The sequence below is a fragment of the Elaeis guineensis genome, chromosome 9, assembly GCF_000442705.2.
Source record: "Elaeis guineensis isolate ETL-2024a chromosome 9, EG11, whole genome shotgun sequence".
In the NCBI taxonomy this organism is placed as follows: Eukaryota; Viridiplantae; Streptophyta; class Magnoliopsida; order Arecales; family Arecaceae; genus Elaeis; species Elaeis guineensis.
In genome coordinates, this window is record NC_026001.2 from 9,076,484 (window position 1) to 9,097,810 (window position 21,327).

Consider the following 21,327-nt stretch of genomic DNA (forward strand, 5'->3'; position numbering starts at 1 on the left):
TCTTTTGTATGATGGAATTTTGCTTACTTTATGTACAAGTAAAAGACATATAAAGAAATTAACTAGAACTTGCTCGCCTTCTTCAACCCATCTTGTCCAGTTCAAAGCTGTGCATGGACCTATCTCATCCAGAAACCTATCTTCCTACCTTGAACAGAGGGGGTAATATACATAATATTATTAATTGTTGTTTGGTCATTTGGAGGATACTGGGATGCGATAGGGTGGATTCTAATAATCCCCCAAAAAATATATTAACAGTAATTTGACCAGATTTAAGAAGATGTAGATGTGGATTTGTTAGTGCTAGAATTGTGGAAAGGCTATTTTGGGTTGGCTGAGCTTCTTTGATGCCAATACTGGTCTTGAAAACATCTTAGTTTACTGACTTCTTTGGGTCTGTCATCACTTGGCTAATCTTTGTATTCTTGCAATGTGTAACGTCTATTTCCAAACTTGTTTGGCCTAATTATCATGTCTGTAGCATCATTTCTGTCTCCTAAAATGTAGTTTTAAGTAATCATAGAATCTTGTTGCAGGAGATTTATGCATGTCTGATCTGATCTTGCATTACAAGCAATCCAATGCACTTGGCATGACAAACACGTGTCACAATTTATATGCATGGAGTCTGCTTTGGCATGCAAACACAAATGCCAAAACACATAATATGAGGCAGTGCTTGTGCGGACTGATAAGACTTGCCATGCTTGTTTGCAAATTTTAGCACTACTCAGTGATAGATTTAGGATTTTTATTTAGTGGAAATTCCAAAGGAAACAGCGATAACATTGGTACAAATGTGTTTGATTCTAGTACAACAAACTGAAACAAGAACTCATGTGACATGCGATGCGTGCTTCCTCATTTTTTTGTTGCGAAATAACTTGCGGTCTCTGGAAGGGATATAGGATACCTTCTCTTCCACATACCTTAAGCCTGTGAGGTTGATCATCTAGGTCAATTGCTCCAATGTTGGGTACAGCTTATGTCTGGTAAACATGACAGCCATGTAGGAACTATTTTAATATCTAATAGATGACCTATTGTGACTCATCTCTCATGTGTTGTGCACTTGGAATAGATGTTCACCTATATATAGCCCATCTTGTAAATGGTTTGACCCCTACATGAAAATCAAGAAGATGCATGGTTGGAGATTTACTTTCATGATCCTGGTGCAGTCCTCCTTAGATGTTTTTATGCTCATTATTCTTGACAAGAAAAATGGTTTATTATTCTTCAAAAAAGTGAATGCATACATTTGAACACACTTAAACAAGATGAAAATAATAAATGTTGGAAGGTCTTAGGTATATGTATTAGGTTGTCACCAACTTTGCTGGTATAGCTGTTTGTAAATTACTATACTGACCCTAGAAATTTTCGATCCCTTTGGATATCATGCTAAGGCTCCAAAGCTTCAACCTCCCAATGTACATGTTCCCTAAGTTGCTTTTGATAACTTGATTTCAAGATGAATGGTTTCTTACCCTTATTAAGTAGCCTAATTTTTAGCTATCAATTTGCTTGAGGTACTCCACCTATTAAGTTACATTATAAGCCATTCATATAGCATCTTTCCTCAAATTCCAGTATGAATTTTTGTTTACCTTCCAAGACAGGTTTCTGTAAGGGTGTGAAATTAGAAGCCTTGCCTATAGAACATCATTGATAAACTCATGCCATAGTATTAATTAATTTTTCACGATCTCCAAATTTATTTGGCCCTTCCTTGGGTATGTTTGATGTACACATGGCACTGCTTAACTAGTGAGTATCATCATATCCCATTTCATGGACATGGATGGTACCTTTATAGTAGGGCTTATTGACATTGACAATTTTTCTATTAATAACCTTTTAAAATTGATCTGTCTTTATAACATGCTTTGAATTGGCATTTTGCATTTTAAGGACTTCACCAAATTATTAGTATTTTCGGATAAGTAACTAGACAAATCATAAAAATGTTTTGGACAGATAATTCTTCCTGAACATTTTTAGGCTCTTGATAATGTGTGTATGACTGAAATGAAGGATATCTAATTGAGAGCCAACAGTTTCTACGACTCAAAAAAGCAAAGAAGCAATACTTGAGGAGTTGCTGTCCTTGCTAGACATATAGGAAAATCTCAAAGCACTTTGCCATTATTGTCTTTTACACATACTGCAGCATTAGGTGGCACAAGAAAAATAGAAGAAAGATGAAAAGGATTTTTGACAAAGGTCATTTTATCCAACCTGTCCAACATCCTTGATATATGAAATTCATCAAAGACCCCTGCTCCTTGCCAAAGAATCTCAAAAATTCTTATCAAAGACCCCTGTCCAACATGTACATGTCATCTGTTAACTGCATTCCTCTTTGAGAATTCTAGGATACCAAAATTTCTGGATATATCGAAATGACACCCCATGAGATTTCCTGTATTATGACTGAACTGTTTTTGCCAAAATGTTAGATAGCTTACTTTATATGCATCTGCTTTCAATATCAGGATTCTGGCTTTCCCTGCTTTAAAGGTGGTCCTCGTACCATACAGAACTTGAGGAAACGATTCCATTTGAGCCTTACAGAAGAGGTTTGTTTGCCTAATTTTTCATGCTTATCTTTTCATATCAATATACAGAAAACTTCTTTCTTTCTTTCTTTCTTCTTTGAAGAAAAGGGAGGGATAACCTGACCCAGCTTCATTAAGGTAATGAAAGGTATGTTACAACAAATATTCAGAAAATATCTCACTGCAGTATCTGGTGATTTCGTGCAGCAATGTGTCTCATTGGTGCTCTCCTTGATAAGTAGCAGCTTAGATGCATGGAGGACACGGCAGTATGATTACTACCAGAGGGTACTGAATGGGATTTTGTGAGATGCTCTCATACTTCCAGGTTCTTCTTGTGATTTGCTTTTTCTCCTTCATAAAAAGCAAATCTAGGGAAGCGTGTTAGGCCAGAGGAAGTGTGATTTGATAGAAAGGGGTTTTGTGAGCCTGGCCAAGTGGATTAATGTTATCGCTTGGCACCTCTGACACTCTGGTCTCACATGGTGCCTTTGTTGAAAGTTGCACTGCAAGTCTTTTGGAGATTAAATTGTTTAATCTTTGGCAGAGTCTAGCAGGAAGCATACAAGATCAAATTGCTAGTCATACATTGTTTCCATGATCTGGTACTGAGAGCTGCATTCCCACATTGTTGTAGATATACAGGTTAGCAAATATGAGAAAATCAAAAGAAAAGAGATTTAGTTGTCAGTGACTGTACAGAAGAGGTTAATTTGATGTAGACTAGACAAAAGAGGGCCACGAAGAGGGGATGTGTACGAGGAACTCAGTTGATTCTTGGCTGAAATGTAAGAGTTTTCGCTTATCTTAGCTATGATTTGTGAACAAAACGGCTTTGAGGTTGTGCGGTACTTGAACATTTGTTCATTCAATTCTTGGCTGCATGTGATTAAGCGCTTGGAGTTTTAGAAAAAAACAAGTTGCAGCTACTTCCGGTCTACGCTTATTGACATCTTTGCTTTATTGTCATGATTCCTTGGAACATTTCCTTGGTGGTTTCCCTTTTTGCTTAGAATTCTCTTGTTAGCATCACATCATGATGCTTGATTTGGATATCAGGATTTCATGTGTAAACAATGTATGATATTCACCAACAATGCTTGCTTGTATAAGATGTATTCTCAGTTCTATTGATGGGCGAAGTAAAGAAGTTGCCAAGAAGTATTCCCAGGACTTTTGTTTGTTATTAACTGTTGGAGGTCATAAAATCCTTGTGTTGGTAACTACACTAGGTAAGTTAAAAGCTTGCTTATCCGAAGCAAAGTTCAGGGCATTTGCATTCCACAATGAACATTAATAGTTTTCAAGTGCCCAAGGACAGTTTTGCCATGATTCTATGCTATTGAGACCATCCTGCATTGTGCTATTAATTTGTTTTGTTGTTTGCAACAAACGATAGTTCCCATTCTGAATTGGGGATTTTTCCTTTTATTGTTTGGGCTTAAGCGTCAAAATATTGGGTGAGATTACCTCAACTCTAATATCTTTCTCCTGGACAACACTTATCCTGATCATCTGCGTTGTTATGATCATGTTGCATTAAAATACAGTTGTATTTAAGCATTTTCAGTGCCATTCATTCGTCAGTTTTTTCAGAAATTTCCAATTTTTGCTACTGTAATTTAGAAGATGGCCATTGATCATATTGTTAATTTGCCCCCCCTTGGTTTACTATGCTATATTGATAGCCGCATCAGTTATTTAGCATTCTTCTATGAGGTGACGACAGGCCAGAGGTTTATTGTAGGATCCGTTGATTTGTACATTTCTGAATTAGACCCCAACTAAATGCTAAAGTGAGGTAGGGATCATGCTGAGATTTCATGTATCAACATCATGGACTATGCGCGGTTGGTTGGTTGGGAAATTGATAACCTATTTTTTCTTTCTGGCATGTTTTCTCTTTTATTGAATGAAAAGCAAATCGTTGCTCGAATAGGCAAATGAACGGTGAATGGTGCTCATGGTTGACGTACTCTATCTTGGCGTTTTAAGACTAGCCGTAATTCCTCCGTGTTTTGACAGGTGGTGTTACGGGAGCCTCTCGCGCATGTCCGGTTGTGCCTTCTCCACGAGCTGCTTGATCCCGGAATCTTGTTGAGGATATTATATCAAATAAAATTTGGAGCGAAACATGAGCGAACGCGATTTGCTTAAATTTTCAGCTGGTAACAAAATTACTATAATACTTTTCAGTGGAAAAGTGGGGAAACTTTATCTTAAAAGCAGCTCCTGGAATCTTGTGGAGAATATTATAAACACGAGGGAACACGATTTGCTTGACTTTTCAGTTGGAAAAAGGAGGAAATATTGGTTTAATGTGCAACGCAAGTTGTACGCGTGATTGTAAGAATCTTCTTGATAGGGCTTCATTGTCAGGATTTTCCCTTTCAGAAATGCTTTTTAATAGCATTGATCTTCTCCTTTTGTCTCTGACCTTGATGGTAGACTTGACAACTTCGCGTTTCACTCTCTGCTTGCCTTCAGAAAAGTTGTTCTTTCCTTCTTTTCGTACTGGTGCAATGGCCTTTCCAGTTTAGGACTCTCTTTGTGCATCACCCTTGGCCTAGAAAATTTAATGTGGAGCACACTTTTTCATCCTATTAGATTATATAGTCATCATTTTTCAATACATATTTAATATTTATTTAATATTTATAATTTTATTTTTTCATTTGAAATTTTGAATGACGAAAATATCATTTTCTATCGAAAATATTATGACATTCTGTGCTGATATATAGAGATTATGACTTTCTGCATCGAATGTCATAATTTTTTCACGGGATGTTATAGAGAGAAAGACATTTTCGTTATTGAAAAATTACCATCAATTAGTATTTTTGGATCCGCCCTCGCTTTATGATTCAAGAAAATTATGATTTAGTATTTTTTTACATATATGTTCTTGTAAATATGGTTTACTATATATTTATTTTTCAGAAATCAATATTTTCGTGTATCCCTCAAATCAGCCTATTTGAGCATAAATACCCCATTTATTATATTTTTGACCGATGATGCTAATAAATAACGGTTTTGGGTATTAATTTGATACTATTACCTGTATACATTAATATCTATGAAAATAATTCAACATTCAATTTTTATCTATATGAGATATATATTTTATATACTTTTTATTAGTGCTTTCCCCCCCAAAAAAATGGTATTAGGTCTGTAACATTGTTTTATACTTAAAATGATTATTTATTAATATTATCAATAAAAAAATTACAAAAAAATATTCATGTAAAAATCAAATTATGTAAGAGGTATCTTTAAATAGTATTTTTTTTAAAAATATGCATCGAGCTATATTTGCTATGATATATAATTATACTTCTAGAATTTATTTCTTTCTCGACTAGCCAAATCAAGAATATTAAGAATCTTCGAAAGTCCAACTGATAGGAATATTTTAGATTAGGACCAGGAGTAATTATTAGGGGTGCATTTGGTTACACTTTTTGATTTTTAATTTTTAATTTTTAAAAAATATTTTTAATTTTTTTTATTTTTACTATTGAGTAAAAGTAAAAAAGTAAAAAATATGTTTGGTAACTATGTTGCTATAAAGCAAAAAATAAGATTTGGAGATGGCTGGTGAAGAGCTCGATGAAGGAGAAGGGTTCAAAAAGGGAGGAAAAAATGGGTGGGGAGGTGAAGAGCTCGATGAAGGAGAAAAGTTCAGACTTTTTACTTTTTGATTTGGTGTTTTAAACGTGCGTAAGCAAAAAAAAGTAGAAAAGTAAATTTTGGAAAGCAAAAAATTTTTGCTTTGCACGTAAAGTAATTATTTTGATTTTTGCTTTTTGTTTTTCATGGTGTTACCAAATATTACTTTTTAATTTTTATTTTTTAAAAATCAAAAAGTAAAAAAAATACTTTTTTAATGGCTAACCAAATGCACCCTAAGTGGAATCACATCACCTGTTCCACCTGATTTTTCAAGAGGCCTGTTGGGATATACCGACCGGTTCCCCTCATGCCGACTCACCGTCGGTTCCGCCTGACCAGCGCCCGACTCTGCCGACCGACGACTGCCGACACCGACCGACCGAGTATACGTCGGTCGGGTAGACCCTCTCCGCTCCCGACTGGCCGAACTGTGGAGCCCGATATCCGACTCCCGCAACGCGTCCGACTGACCATCGGAGGGTCCCTGGGTTTTCACCCGACATTCCTCAACCAGGCACCGACATACAGTCGGTCGACTCCTTCAAACGCCGTACGACTGCTGGAGACTATCCGTCATGACAGCGGCGTGCGGCATAGCCGCCCGGGGGCATTATCCCACCTAAGGCATGGGTCAACCCTAGTGATTTGACAGTTTCACGGTGATTTGACAGCCTCACGGTGGCTCTGACAGTCTTCGGTGATTTGACAATTCTCCCATTGTCTGCGTCATTAATGACGGCGCCATACCGCGCCCTACTATAAAACGGGGAAGGCAACAATGCTGGAGGAGGTTCCTTTCGAAACCCCTGAACTCTTCCTCTCTAGCTCTCGCTCTCTCTCTCTCGCTGAGCTCCTTGATTCTTTTCTACTGTTGCCTAGTCTCCTCTCTAACTTGACCGTCGGAGGGTCCCCACCGGAGCCACCTCCGGTCAGTGCAGACTTCTTTTGCAGGTGCTCGCTCCCGACGACCAGGCGACGAGGGGATTGACCGCAACAGGTTTTGGCACGCCAAGAAGGGGCATCGACAGGGATTACGACCCCCACAGAACTCGAAACATCCTTTCGAGATGACAAGAATCAGAGCTCAGCGGTCGAGGGCCACCGGATCGGCGAGGCACTCTTCCCGCCGGGAAGAGATCTCTCCTCCACCCTCCATGGTGGAACCTAGCTCTCCGCATCCTGTGGTGACCACGGAGGCGCAGATCGCTGTGATCGTGCGGCAGATGACCGTGCTGACGGACGCGGTCAAGAGCCTTCAACAACAACCAACCCGGTTGCCGCACTCGCTGGCGGAGCAACTGACGGCACACCCGATGCCCTCCAGGAGCAGCCGCCGGCGCCTGCGTCGGTCTCCGTCTCCTCCTCGGGAGCAGCTATTACAGCACTCCCACCGAGAGGAAGAGAGGCGGCCGCGGCTTGATACCCATCGGTCTCGACGGCCGACTCCTTCTCAGCTGGAACGAGCAAGGAAGGAGAAGCGGCCGCGAACACCGTCCGCCCCCCTCTCAGATTCATCGAGAGACTCCACCTCCGAGGTCTCTCAGCACCGACAGACCGACGACTACGAACGCAGGTTCGAAGAAATCGACCGTCGGCTTGCCCAGCTGCAGGTGGACGGACAGAAGTCTTCGAACGACGTCGACTTCCAAACCGTCCAACCTCTCTCTCGACTCATCCTCGACGAGCCGATTTCTAGTCGGTTCAAGATGCCCCATATGGAGCCCTATGACGGCTCCACAGACCCAGTTGATCACCTAGAGAGCTACAAGGCTCTCATGACGATCCAAGGGGCGACCGATGCCCTTCTTTGCATTGGCTTCCCCACCATACTTCGCAAAGCTGCCAGGGCCTGGTACTCTGATCTTTGCCCAAGAAGTATCCACTCCTTTGGATAGCTTGAGCATTCTTTTGTGGCCCACTTCAGCACCAGCCGGAAGCCGTCATGAACCTCGGACAGCCTTTTTTCCCTCAAACAGGGAGAAAATGAGACGCTCCGATACTTCGTGACGCGATTCAACGCGGCCACGCTCGAGGTCCGGGACCTCAACGAAGACATGGAGGGGACTAAGGGGGTTCCGATTTACCTACTCTTTGGACAAGACCCTCCTCCAGACATACGCCGAACTGCTGGAGCGCGCGTACAAGTACATGCGCGCGGATGAAAGAGCTTCCGATCGGTGCCTGACTGAGGCCAAGGGCCCGAAGGAGAAGCGAAGGAAGGGTCGGGCCCCTGCCGAGCCTAGCAGGCCTCTAACCGACAAACAGGTCTCACCCCAGCGGCGGAGCCAGAGGTCGCCTCGACGGTGGAGTCTGAGGCCGACGCATCCCAGGTATGACTCCTATACTCCTCTTTCTGCTCCTCGTGCACAGATTTTGATGGAGATCGAAGGGGAGAAATATCTGCGACGGCCTCCACCTTTGAAGGCAAAGGGCCTCGACCGACGAAAGTACTGCTGATTCCATCGGGGCCATGGCCACAACACCGAGCAGTGCATCCAACTCAAGGATGAGATCGAGGCCCTCATACGCCGAGGGTATCTCGACAAATTCTGGAGAAACCCGCCGACTCAACCCGTCACCGACCGACGACCCCAGCCAACTGAAGAAGCAACGAATAACCAGCCTATGACCGGGGTCATCAACATGATCTCCAAACGACTAGGCCCGGGGACGACTACTGGAGGGGAGCCGATGAAGAAGCTGCGCGAAGACGATGTAATTACTTTTACAGATGAAGATGTTCGGGGTATCCAAACTCCCCATGACGACGCTGTTGTTGCCTCGGCAACAATAGCAAATTATGATGTAAGAAGGATCTTTGTAGATAATGAAAGTTCGACAAATGTTTTGTTTTACTCGACCTTCTCTCGAATGCGACTGTCGGCCGACCGGCTCAAGAGAGTCTCTACACCCATAATAGGCTTTGCTGGAGATGCTGTCACGGTGGAAGGGGAAGTTACTTTGCTCGTGATGGCTGGAACCGAACAACGACAAAGCACAATCCACTTGACCTTTGCGGTCGTCCAAGTGCCTTCGGCCTACAACGCCATACTTGGAAGGCCCGGACTAAATGCCCTCAGGGTGATAGTCTCGACGTATCATCTGCTGGATCGGTTTTCGATCAAAAATGGAGTCGGAAAGATGCACGGAGATCAACAGCTCGCTCGTCATTGCTTCCAGATCTCTGCTCAAAGCAACGAATTAAAGGACTCCCTGACGGTCGACAAGTTGGACCAACGGGAAGGGGAAGAACGGGGTGAACCGGCCGAACAGCTTGTTCCCATCCCGATAACGGGGAATCCCGAACGAGTGGTCTGGGTCGGGTCTCAATTACCCGACCCCGAGCGACGACAGCTAGTGGAGTTGCTGAAGGCCAATGCCGACGTATTCACTTGGTCGGCAGTGGATATGTCGGGCATCCCCCTGGAGACGATGACACACTGACTCAACATCGATCCAGCAATGAGGCCGGTGAGGCAAAAGAAGCGATCTTTTGCTCCTGAAAGACAGAAGGCCATCGACAAAGAAGTGGACAAGCTACTCGAGGCGGACTTCATTAGAGAAACTACATACCCCGATTGGCTCGTCAACGTCATCATGGTGAAAAAAGCCAACGGGAGCTGGAGGATTTGTATCGACTATACCGACCTAAACCACGCCTGCCCGAAGGACAGCTTCCCACTCTCGAAAATCGACCAGCTGGTAGATGCGACGTCCGGCCATCGACTACTCAGTTTCATGGATGCTTTTGCCGGATACAATCAGATTCGGATGGCATCCGAAGACGAGGAGTACACAGCCTTCGTGACCGCCAAGGGCCTCTACTACTACAGAGTAATGCCCTTCGGGCTGAAGAACGCCGGAGCCACTTACCAGCGACTCGTCAATAAGGTCTTCAAAGATCAAATCGGGCGCAACATGGAGGTGTATGTGGACGACATACTGGTAAAGAGTGCGCAGACTATAGATCACGTTCGAGATCTCGAGGAAATTTTTCGCACTCTGCGACAGCACCAGATGAAGCTGAATCTGACTAAGTGTGCCTTCGGGGTGACTTCGGGGAAGTTCCTCGGGTTCTTCATTTCTCAATGAGAAATTGAGGCTAATCTTGAGAAAATAAAGGCAATCATCGACATGCGGCACTCGAATACCAAGAAGGAGGTCCAGCAGCTGAACGGAAGAATCATCGCACTCAGTCGATTCATCTCTCGGTCGGCTGAAAGATGCCTCCCGTTCTTCAAAACCCTGAGATAGGTGATGGACTTCTCTTGGTCGGATGAGTGCCGGTGGGCCTTTGAGGACCTGAAAAGGTACCTGGCCTCCCCGCCACTGCTTGCGAAGTCGGAAGTCGGAGAGATGCTGTACCTCTATTTGGCCACTTTCCCTGAAGCGGTTAGCTCGGTGCTCGTCTGAGAGAACGAGAGCCGAATCCATCAACCTATATACTACACCAGCAAAGTGCTCCACGATGCTGAAGCTCGGTACTCAAAGACGGAGAAGATGATATTCGCCCTGATCGTGTCTGCACAACGACTCCGTCCGTATTTTCAAGCGCACGCCATCGTGGTCCTCACCGACCAGCCCCTGAGGGCGATATTGCGCCGCCCTGACACATCGGGACAACTGACGAAATGGGCAATGAGGCTCAGCGAGTTCGACATTCAGTACCGACCGCGACCTGCCTTGAAGGCTCAGGTCCTGGCCGACTTTATTGCGGAGTGCCCGACAACCGACCAAGGGTCGGAAGGCGGGAACCCCGGAGAAGTTGCAATCTCGAGCTTGACCCCGGGTCTACCTGGGTGCTGCACATCGATGGAGCTTCCAATGCTAGAGGGAGCGGGGCCGGGTTCCTGCTCACCAACTCGGAGGGGGTAGTCACTGAGTACGCCCTCTGATTCGACTTTAAAGCCTTCAACAATTAAGCCGAGTATGAGGCACTCCTCGCTGGCTTGAGGATGGCGAAAGAGCTTGGGATCGACAGCCTCCGAGTCTTCTCCGACTCCCAACTGATCGTGGGGCAGGTCAAGGACGAATTCGAGGTGCGAGATCCGACTATGGCAAAGTATCTCCAGAAGGTGAAAGATCTAGTGGCACGCCTCGAATATTTCGAGATCTCCCACATCCCTAAGTCGGAGAACGCTCGGGCTGATGCACTCTCCAGGCTTGCGACTTCAGCTTACGATGCCTTGGATCAGACGTTCGTGGAGAATCTCGAGCAGTCGAGCATCGACAGGGCCGAGGAGGTGCTACAATTAGCTGCCGAACCAAGCTGGATGGATCCGATTGTTCGATACCTGACCGACAGAATTAGCCCTGAAGACCCCTGGAGGCCAAACGGCTCCGATGGTTGGCCTCCCAATACGTGATAATGGATGGCCAACTCTACAAAAGGTCGTTCTCCCTCTCCTTGCTCAGATGCTTGGGACCGACCAACGCGGACTACGCGCTCAGAGAAGTACACGAAGGAATCTGCGAAAATTATTTGGGGGGCAAATCCATGGCCTACAAAGTCCTACGGCAGGGTTACTACTGGCCTACTATGAGGAAGGATGCAGCTGAGCTGGTTCGGAGGTGTGAGCCGTGCCAGAGGTACGCCAACATACAACACCGACCAGCCAGCCAAATCACCCCTATTGTCGCCCCGTGGCCCTCGCCCAGTGGGGGATCGACATACTCGGTCCTTTCCCTCCGGCATCTGGCCAGAGGAAGTTCATAGTTGTTACAATCGACTACTTCACTAAGTGGATGGAAGCTGAACCTCTGGCGTAAATCACCGAGCAAAAGATGGAAGACTTCGTCCAGAGGTCCATCATCTTCAGGTTTGGATTGCCGCACACCATTATCACCGACAATGGACGACAATTTGACAACCAGGACTTCAGAGACTTCTATGCGAGATTCCATATCATGCACCGACTGACCTCGATCGGGCACCCACAGTCCAACGGTGAAGTCGAGGTGACCAACCGGACCATTCTGCATGGACTTAAAACCCGACTGAATGAAGCCAAAGGCCTCTGGGTCGAGGAGTTGAATTCCGTCCTATGGGCGTACCGAACGACACCCCATGTTCCAACCGGAGAATCTCCTTTCAGCTTAGCCTATGGGACAGAGGCAATGATACCGCTCGAGATCGGGCTACCATCGACTAGAGTCAAGCAGTATCAAGAGTCGGACAACTCCGAGTGTCGGAGGGCCGACCTGGACCTCCTACCCAAACTCCGGTGCGAGGCTCAACTTCGTATGACTTCTTATCGACAGAGAGTAGCCCGATACTACAATGCCAAGGTCAAACCAAAATTTTTCAGGCCTGGGGACCTAGTCCTAAGAAAGGTAGAAGTTTCGAAGCCTCTAGACCAGGGAAAGTTAGCTCCAAACTGGGAAGGATCCTATAAGGTACCGGACACCTACGGGCCGAGAGCTTACCGACTGGAGACCCTAGAAGGAACGACCATCTCCCGGACTTGGAATGCCGACAATCTGAAGTTGTACTACCAGTGAACTTTGTATCCCCTCATCCGGAATACAAATTCAGTTTCAAAATTTCAGAGTCCGAAATCTCACTCTTCGACTGAGGGTCGGCGCTTGCCAGAAGTACGAGCTCCGACTCCCCGACTTGGGCCCGACGTTCCTTCAGAAATCAACGGCTCGATCACCAACGACGCATCGGATACTTACGAGGACCGATGTATCCATAATGACGGGAGTCGCACTTCTTCTACAGTCAAACTCTCGGGCGGAATGACCAACTAACTTGCCGACTTGGCCCCGACCAAGAAAGGCAAAGCGCCAACGCGACCAATGTCGCGTTCGCAACTTACCGAGCATGTCACGATCGGTCGAAGGATATTCGACTTACCACCGTTTATTACACGGCGCGACGTATGTACCCGACCTAGGTCTGGGTAATGGAAACTCGACTTGTCATCATTTTCCCGACTGAATGCATCACACGCCATCCGACTGAATGTGTCACATGCCATCCGACTGAACGCATTGGACGCCATCCGGTTGAACGCATCGGACGACATTCGACTATCGGATCCTACAGAATGATCCGGCCATCAAGCTATGTCCAGAGATCGATCGACCTTCGACTCAACGAACGCGTCTGACTCACATCCGAGCGATGAGCGTTCGACTCAAGCTCTCGACTGTCGGGTCATACAACAGTCGGGAGGCTGATCTAAAGTCAGAGTTCGCTCTGCCTTTGCCACGGTGCAGACTACCGACTATTCGGATTGTTACCTAGGATCCTACCGAACGTCCTAACTAATACGTCAGGCTCACGACTTATGCGTTCAAAGTTGAAAAGATTTTAATTTCATTGATGCTCGAGCTAAGTTTATAAAATTAGGCCGAAGCCCGATTACAAGTATACCGAACAAAAGTAAAAACAAAAGACCGACTAATCTCCGGAGTCGGCTTCCTCCACCGGGCGAAGATTGGGGGCGGTCGGTGCATCCACTCGGGCTTCAGGAGTCAGGGCCGCTTCAGGAGTCAGAGCCGCCTGGCCTTCGGTAGACTGATCTGCGTCGGCCTCTACCACGGCGGTGCGATCTCCTGACGATGGGTCAGCCATCTCCTCTGCAGCTTGGGCCTCCGACTCTAGTGGCACGATGCTACTGAGGTCGAGCTCCGGATACAAGCTCCGGACGACTTTCGAGCATCTTCGTACCCCACTCGGTACGAGAGGAAGCCGCTCTCCAAAAGTTCCTCTCGATACTCTTCGGAGTCACGAAAGTCCTCCACAGTCTGACCCATGGCTTCCTTCGCCGACTCCGCCCTTGCGATGTCCGCATCGGCCTGAGCGGTAGACAGGTTCTCTTCAGCCTTAGCGAGGTTCCCTAGGCTTATTCGGAGCTGCTCGCGTTCGGCCTTGAGCTCCTTGGCGAAGTCGTCCCGCTCATGACGCAGCCGACGAACAGTGCGGGACTTCCGCTTGGCGTCGTCTCGGGCCGACTGCAGCTCGATCTCCGAAGCGGCCAGAGCGCCTGTGAGTCGGGAGACCTCCTCGGTGAGGCGGGAGATCTCCCCCTCAAGCCAGGCCTCCCGATCGACTGACTGCTGCAGCTGGTCGACCAGTATGACCTTATCGGCCTCGGCAGCCATGGCCTTATCCTTCCAGGCCGCGCGTAGATCGCTGAATCTTCGATAACCGACCTCCAGCTCGGATATGTTATAAATCAGCTGCAAAAAATGAAGCCTACTGTCAGAAGACCAAACTTACGAAAAACGATAACGAAAACGGAAAGGAGGAAGACTTACCCGGATCATAGTCAGGTAGAAGGAGGATAGCATGTCGGATACCCGCTGATTCTTCATGGCCTCGACGTCGGCCGGAAGGATGAGTGCCTGGCATAGCCTTCTGGCCAAGTCATGGTCGGCCAGGGCCGACGTCCCTTTGGGAAACAGGGAGTCGGTCGACGCTCCGCCCCCGACCAACCTCCTGTCGTCGTCGGATGCCATCGGGGCCTTCCCCCGTGCGGACACCCAGGCCCTGACGTCGGAAAAGGAGGGCATGCTCGAGCCCGACTAGGTCCCTCCCGAAGGTGCGGCAGCCGCCGACGCAGGTTGTTCGGGCTCGCACGCCTCTTCCCGAACCTCTTCTACCGGCTGAGCAGCCGGCACACCCTCGACCGATTCCTCGACCGCCCGTCCCTCGGGCGAGGCTGCTCCCTCGGCCGATGGTCCCTCGGACGAGACTTCAACGGGCACCGTTGGCACCAACAGTGCAATGACGGGCTCCCGATCCGACGCCCGTTCGGAGTCGGGCCCCGCCTCTACCCCAGCCGGCTCGCTCGGCGGAGCTACCTGAGGCCTCTTGGGAGGCCGCGATGGTTCGGCCCCTTGCGTCGGCCTCTTGCGTGCTGCATGCTGTCGGATGTCGGCTGCCGTCAACCTCGTCCTTGGCGGCATATCTGCAACGATAACAGACGATCAACATCAAAAAAAAAAAAAAACACAACAACAGCAAAGACACAGACCTAGGCGGGGCACCGAGCTGAGACCGGTATGGTACAGGGCCTGCTCGGTGACGAGCTCCTTCTGCTTCGGCACCGAGATGTCCTTCAGATGGTGGAAGTCTTCCCAGTCTCCAGCCTCCACCCGACTGTTCTCGTTTGGTTGGGTTCGGAGGTCCCCCCAACGGGTAGGAAATCCCCAAGGAACGGAAGAAGAGACAAAGAAGAACTGGTTCTTCCATCCATGAATCGACGATGGAAGATCGGTAATGAAGGAGAGACCCTTCCGAGGATTGAAATACCACCACCCTCGGGCTTTAGGGTGGGGTCGGAGAACAAAAAAAGCTCGGAAGAGTGAAATTCGAGGGTTGGTCGGCAAAAGCCGACACAACAGGGCGAAGCTGACTACCAGTCGGACTGAGTTCGGCGCAAGTTGCGCCGGACATAGCCCATAGTAGTCCAGCATGTTCCGGACGAACTTCAGAACCGAGAAGCGAAGACTGGCCCGAAGGTCCTCGACGTAGAAGGCCACCTGGCCCTCAAGTGGGCTGTTAACCCGACCATTGGCTCCAGGGGCGAACAGCTGAAATTGCTCCGGGATGCAGTACTGCTCCCGGAGCCGATCAACGTTCGGCCCCAAAAGTGAAGAGACCTCCACCTCTGGGGTCGATCGAGAGTCGTCAGTCGGGTTCCCCGACCAACTTCCTCGAGGAGATGTTCTAGCCATTATGCCAGAACAGAGGTCAAAGAATAAAAGAGGAAGAAAGAGGAGGACTACGAGGAAGCGAGGAAGAGAACAAAGGACAATGGGGATGGTTACCTGAGGCAAGGGACCGCTCAACCAGAGTCTCGACAGTAAGTTTGGAAAGTGAAAATCCGGATGCAAGTGACCCTGTATGTATAGTGCCCCCCGATGGTCGAGATGAAGGCACGACCAGCGAGGATCTCCCAGATCGTGACGTGTGGCGACATCTGGGCCTTCCTTCGGCCCGACGGTTCGACGCACCTGCCTCAGATCAGGCCACGTCGACTCTATCCGCCTGAACGGGTTTGGCCCAACGGCTCCCCGCCACGTGGCGAAAGAGTTGTGGCGGTTCGCGTTCTCGAAGAGACAGCGAAAATGGTGGTTTCAATTTTGGACGCCTGACACCGACGGGATGCCTGACACCGACGGAACATTTGACACCGACGAGTCACCTGACACCGATGGGACGTCTGATACCGACGAGTCGCCTGACACCGAACCAACCAACGGTACGGTCGTCAGAGTCGGGACACAATATGGTGGATATCCACTCTTTCGCCCGACGCCGCCGCCCACGCAAAGACGCTGGCCAGCACACCATCCGACTCAAGAGTGGGGGGGCAACTGTTGGGATATACCGACCGGTCCCCCTCATGCCGACTCACGTCGGTCCTACCTGACTAGCGCCCGACTCTGCCGACCGACGACTGCCGACACCAACCGACCGAGTATACGTCGGTCGGGCAGACCCTCTTTGCTCCCGATTGGCTGAAATGTGGAGCCCGATATCTGACTCCCGCAACATGCCCGACTGACCATCGGAGGATCCCTGGGTTTTCATCCGACATTCTTCAACCAGGCACTGACATACAGTCGGTCGACTCCTTCAAACGCCATACGACTGCTGGAGACTGTCCGTCCTGACAGCGGCATGCGGCATAGCCGTCCTGGGGCATTATCCCACCTAAGGCATGGGTCAACCCTAGTGATTTGACAGTCCCACGGTGATTTGACAGCCTCACGGCGGCTCTGACAGTCTTCGACGATTTGACAATTCTCCCATTGTCTGCGCCATTAATGACGGTGCCATGCCGCGCCCTACTATAAAACGGGGAAGGCAACAGTGCTGGAGGTTCCTTTCGAAACCCCTGAACTCTTCCTCTCTAGCTCTCGCTCTCTCTCTCTCGCTGAGCTCTTTGATTCTTTTCTACTGTTGCCTAGTCTCCTCTCTGACTTGACCGTCGGAGGGTCCCCACCGGAGCCACCTCCAGTCAGTGCGGACTTCTTTTGCAGGCGCTCGCTTCCGACAACCCGGCGACGAGGGGATTGGCCGCAACAAGGCCAATGGAAGCTCTCTGTAAAGATGAGTGGTGCGGGAAAGCTCTTGCCCTTTGTTTGGAATGAAGGATAAATTCATAGAAGGATGGATAAATTTTTTATCAATCCTCTCGTATATTTGGTGAAGTATGGAAGGGTAGACAAAAATAATTCTCTCTTCTGTTTGATATAGGAAGAATAAATTTATCCATCCTCTCATATATTTGGTAAAATATAGAAGGATAGGCAAAAATAATTCTCTCTTCTATTTGATATAGGAAGAATGAGAAAAAGGATGGATGATATTCATATAATATTTTTACTAAACTATCCTTTAATAAAAATATTATGATTATTAATTTATAATACTTATTAAGACTAAACAAGTAATCAATGTATAAACTTGTAATCTATAATTATATAAATATTATATAAATATTTAATTTAATACACGATTTAATGAATTAATTATATAAATAAAAAATTAATTTATTATTTAGTTTAAATAATTAATTAATATTGTACAAATAGTTAATTAAAAATAATAAATATAAATAGAGAAATAGAAGATAATCTAATTATTTAATCATAATTATTAAAATTATATATCAAAATTATAAATAATGACTAATAAAATTTAATAGCATATGATTTATGGTGTATATAAAAATATATATAAATAATATGGATGAAAGTAAAAAAATATTATAATTTTATTAAAAAATTAATGAGAGATAATTTTGTCAATGTAAAAGCCTATCTTTTAATGCTCCATCCATTCTCATTTCATCGTCCCAATTTGGGAGGATATAAATTGATGGGTTAGGATGGATGAAAAATTTTTTTTTTCATCCATTTTTTTTGTAATTTTTTGAATCAGAGGCCATCCATCCTTCTAATTTTATCCATCTATTTTCTCATAATCCAACCAAATACAGAGTTAACACGAACCATTTGCTTTTAAGGTTAAGGTTCACACTTCAGCCATTGGCCCCTTCTCATCGATACAGGAGAAATTATTAGATACAATATCCTCCCACATAGAATATAGGCAAAGCAATAATAACTCCACACATCACCTATTCCATTTGGTTTCCCATGCAATAAGAAGCCATCACATCATCAATTATTAAAAAATATATATTGTTATCAAAATTTGATCGAAATTTTTGAACTGAAAAAAATTTTGCTATTAAACCATGATTAATCATGGTTTAGTAGAGAAAAAAAGATCGCGCAGTCCACGCCGCCTCCCATACCTCCCACGCCTACCCGATAGAATGATTCTACAACGGCGTGGGAGATGGGATGTGAACTCTTTCTGAATATGCTATTTTCTACTCAACCGGGATGATTACAGACTGGTTGAAGGTTTCTTTTTGTCTTCTATTCGCGAGCCATGAGAGATTCCATTGTCCTTTCTGTTGGGTGCTCATTTGAAGCTCAGTTTTTCCCTGACCAAAAAAAAATTAAGGAAAAAGCTCAGTTTTTCTTCATTCTAAAAGTAGTACCCTTATTCTTCGAGGAATACCTTCCCCTGTTGCATACGCCTCCTCACATCTTCCAACCCAGCAGCCTCCACTCTCCCCATGCGACGAGGGTGGGAGGCGTGGGTGGCATCGGAACGGCGTGGGAGGTGGCGCCGGACGAACGGAACGGCATGGGAGGCATGGAAGGCGGCGTGGAGGGCGATTTTTATTTTTATGTTTTTTCCTACTAAACCATGGTTTAGTTTAATGGGAAACAGCTGGAACTTGGAATAGGCGACTCGTTTAATTGAGAAACCAAGTAGAATAGGTGATGTGTGAAGCGGAGTTGCCCTCCTTCTGTCTTCTTCTTGATGACAAGGTGCAGATTTATTATTTGGATCATGTCTCTTAACCTGCTTATTACATCTTTTACTAAAAAAAAAAAAAAAAAAAAAAAAAAAAGCTTATTACATTCGTTCTCTCATAGATGGTTACAAATAAATGATTGTCACATGAGATAAGCTTAGACACAAAATTATATATATATATATATATATATATATATATATAAATTTTAATTTTATTTTGATGAAAATAAAAATATAAAGATAGATAAGCTATTTCATATTCATAGTTGTTGCGGTTATGGATCAAGAGATCGAATCTTCACATCCAGTCAATCTAACCGATGTAAGATTGAAGAAGTGTATTATCCTCTTTAACTCATAATCATTTTTGGACTTCAATGGATTTTGATTTATCTTTTAAAAAAATCTCACATAGGAGAAAAAATTTTAATCTATATAAATCATACTTTCTCTCGATTCTAATCGATGTGGAACTAAAGAAGTCCTCTCTACACCACAACAATAGTTAACAGTATTAGAGTCCGGATGGATATTTGGATCGTATTGTAATTTATTCTTAATTTTTTAGAGTTAATTGAAAAATTATAATATTTAGGATGTAAGTGTAAATCAAGAAAAATTGAAAGGATGTTTATATATGTTTTTATAAAAAGATGCTTGACTTTACCCTGCATGAGACTTATTTGCATGTTTTTACGGTGCTCATCCCGTGCTCTTGGAACTCATCTGATCCGTACGATTTCATCACCTCCCCACATTTTTTATATTATTTTTCTCAGTCCATCCAAAGACCCGCTTTCCGTTACGCCGCTAGATTTGACTTGAATCTTCTCTTTCGTGGGATAAAGTGGACTTAAGAATAGCCAATGTGATTAAAATCTTCTAATCCCTTAGATGAGGTATTAATTAAGCTGTACCCATCATAACCTTAGGATTCCAAACAAGGGAGGGGATGGAAGGGACCCAAGGGGAACGGGAGAGGCATAAAAAAATCGAAGGTCCTCAGGACCACTGGAATGCAAACAAGAGACGCTAGCGGGGAGAAGGGCACCACGTCTGTCTCTCCGATGGCTTTCACCTCAGTGGATCCACCATAACCACCTGCTACTGTACCTCAAATGCTTTTCTTCTTTTTTTTTTCCAAAAAATATATGTTGTGGACTGGAATCTCTCTATGATTTGTACCTATTGTCTACCGCACTTTTTTGTTTTTTGATTTTTAAATGATTACAGATATTATATTGTGTAGCAATTGCCCTTTGGATGTAAATTCCCAAGATAGCCTTGAGTGTGATTAATTTGAAAACAGTAATCCTTAGGTTTTGTTGCACCGAGAGATTGCGCGTGGACAGATGGATGACCTAAAAATAGTTGGTGCCAATGGGACAATTGGGTTTTAGATCAATTCATCCACAACGAAGAACGTTCGAGGATCGAGTTTGAAGAAGAACATTCTCTCCCCCATCATATGAAATCCAATGGGTGAGTACATCACCTCTCTCTCCATCATATGGAACCTAACGGGAGCATCATATGGAACCCAATGAGTGAGTATATCACCCCAGCATTACTAAAATCTAACGGATCAAAAACCGCTTCTAATACTCATGCCCAGACCCTCAGCTCCCTCCCATCTCCCCCATCATTTGGGTCCTGCTATTTAATCGAAGCTCCAGTATCCCTCAAGACTTGAACCCGAATCATTTGCATGGAAGCAAAAGTCTGTTCCGCCAGGCCATTCTCTCGATGGTAGAGGTTACTTTCTCTTGAGCTATAGTTTTGTTCCGTTGACATCCATTCTATGGATGGATGCAAAATTCATATTAAAAAAATTTTACAATGGTCCATTAATAAGAATGATATTATATATATATATATATATATATATATATATATATATAATATATATATATATATATATATATATATATGGAAGAAAGAAGTTGATAAGTAAAATAAAATTAGAATTAATAATGATCAAGAGATATTTTTTATCCACCATGTAGTGAAAATTTTTACTTAAAAGAGATATATATAATATGCTTTAGGATAAGCCGTCGGAATAAGATATGCAGAAAGTTACTTATCAGTCCTTTAAGATTTTGTTTGGCTTTTGAATATACTTAGATAAATTTTAATAAAATTCATTCATCAAGTTTTTCTTAATCAAAAGGCTTCTTTTAACATCAATAGTTCAGTAAAAAAAAAATTTTTTCATTC

The 21,327-nt window shown here is 45.1% G+C and overlaps 1 protein-coding gene across 2 annotated transcripts in view; it reads left to right on the forward strand.

The window, feature by feature from the left end:
* The window catches only part of LOC105051746 (phosphatidylinositol 4-kinase beta 1), a 33,575-nt gene extending 29,838 nt beyond the window's left edge, over positions 1-3,737 (forward strand). The window contains exons 15-16 of one of the 2 annotated variants that reach the window (XM_029266658.2): positions 2,502-2,585; positions 2,752-3,737. In XM_029266658.2, coding sequence (XP_029122491.1) covers positions 2,502-2,585; positions 2,752-2,799 — 132 coding nt within the window. In that variant the 3' untranslated portion in view covers positions 2,800-3,737. The remainder of the gene's footprint in view (positions 1-2,501; positions 2,586-2,751) is intronic. The other variant, XM_010932336.4, reaches the window with a different exon arrangement.
* Positions 3,738-21,327: the final 17,590 nt, after the last annotated feature.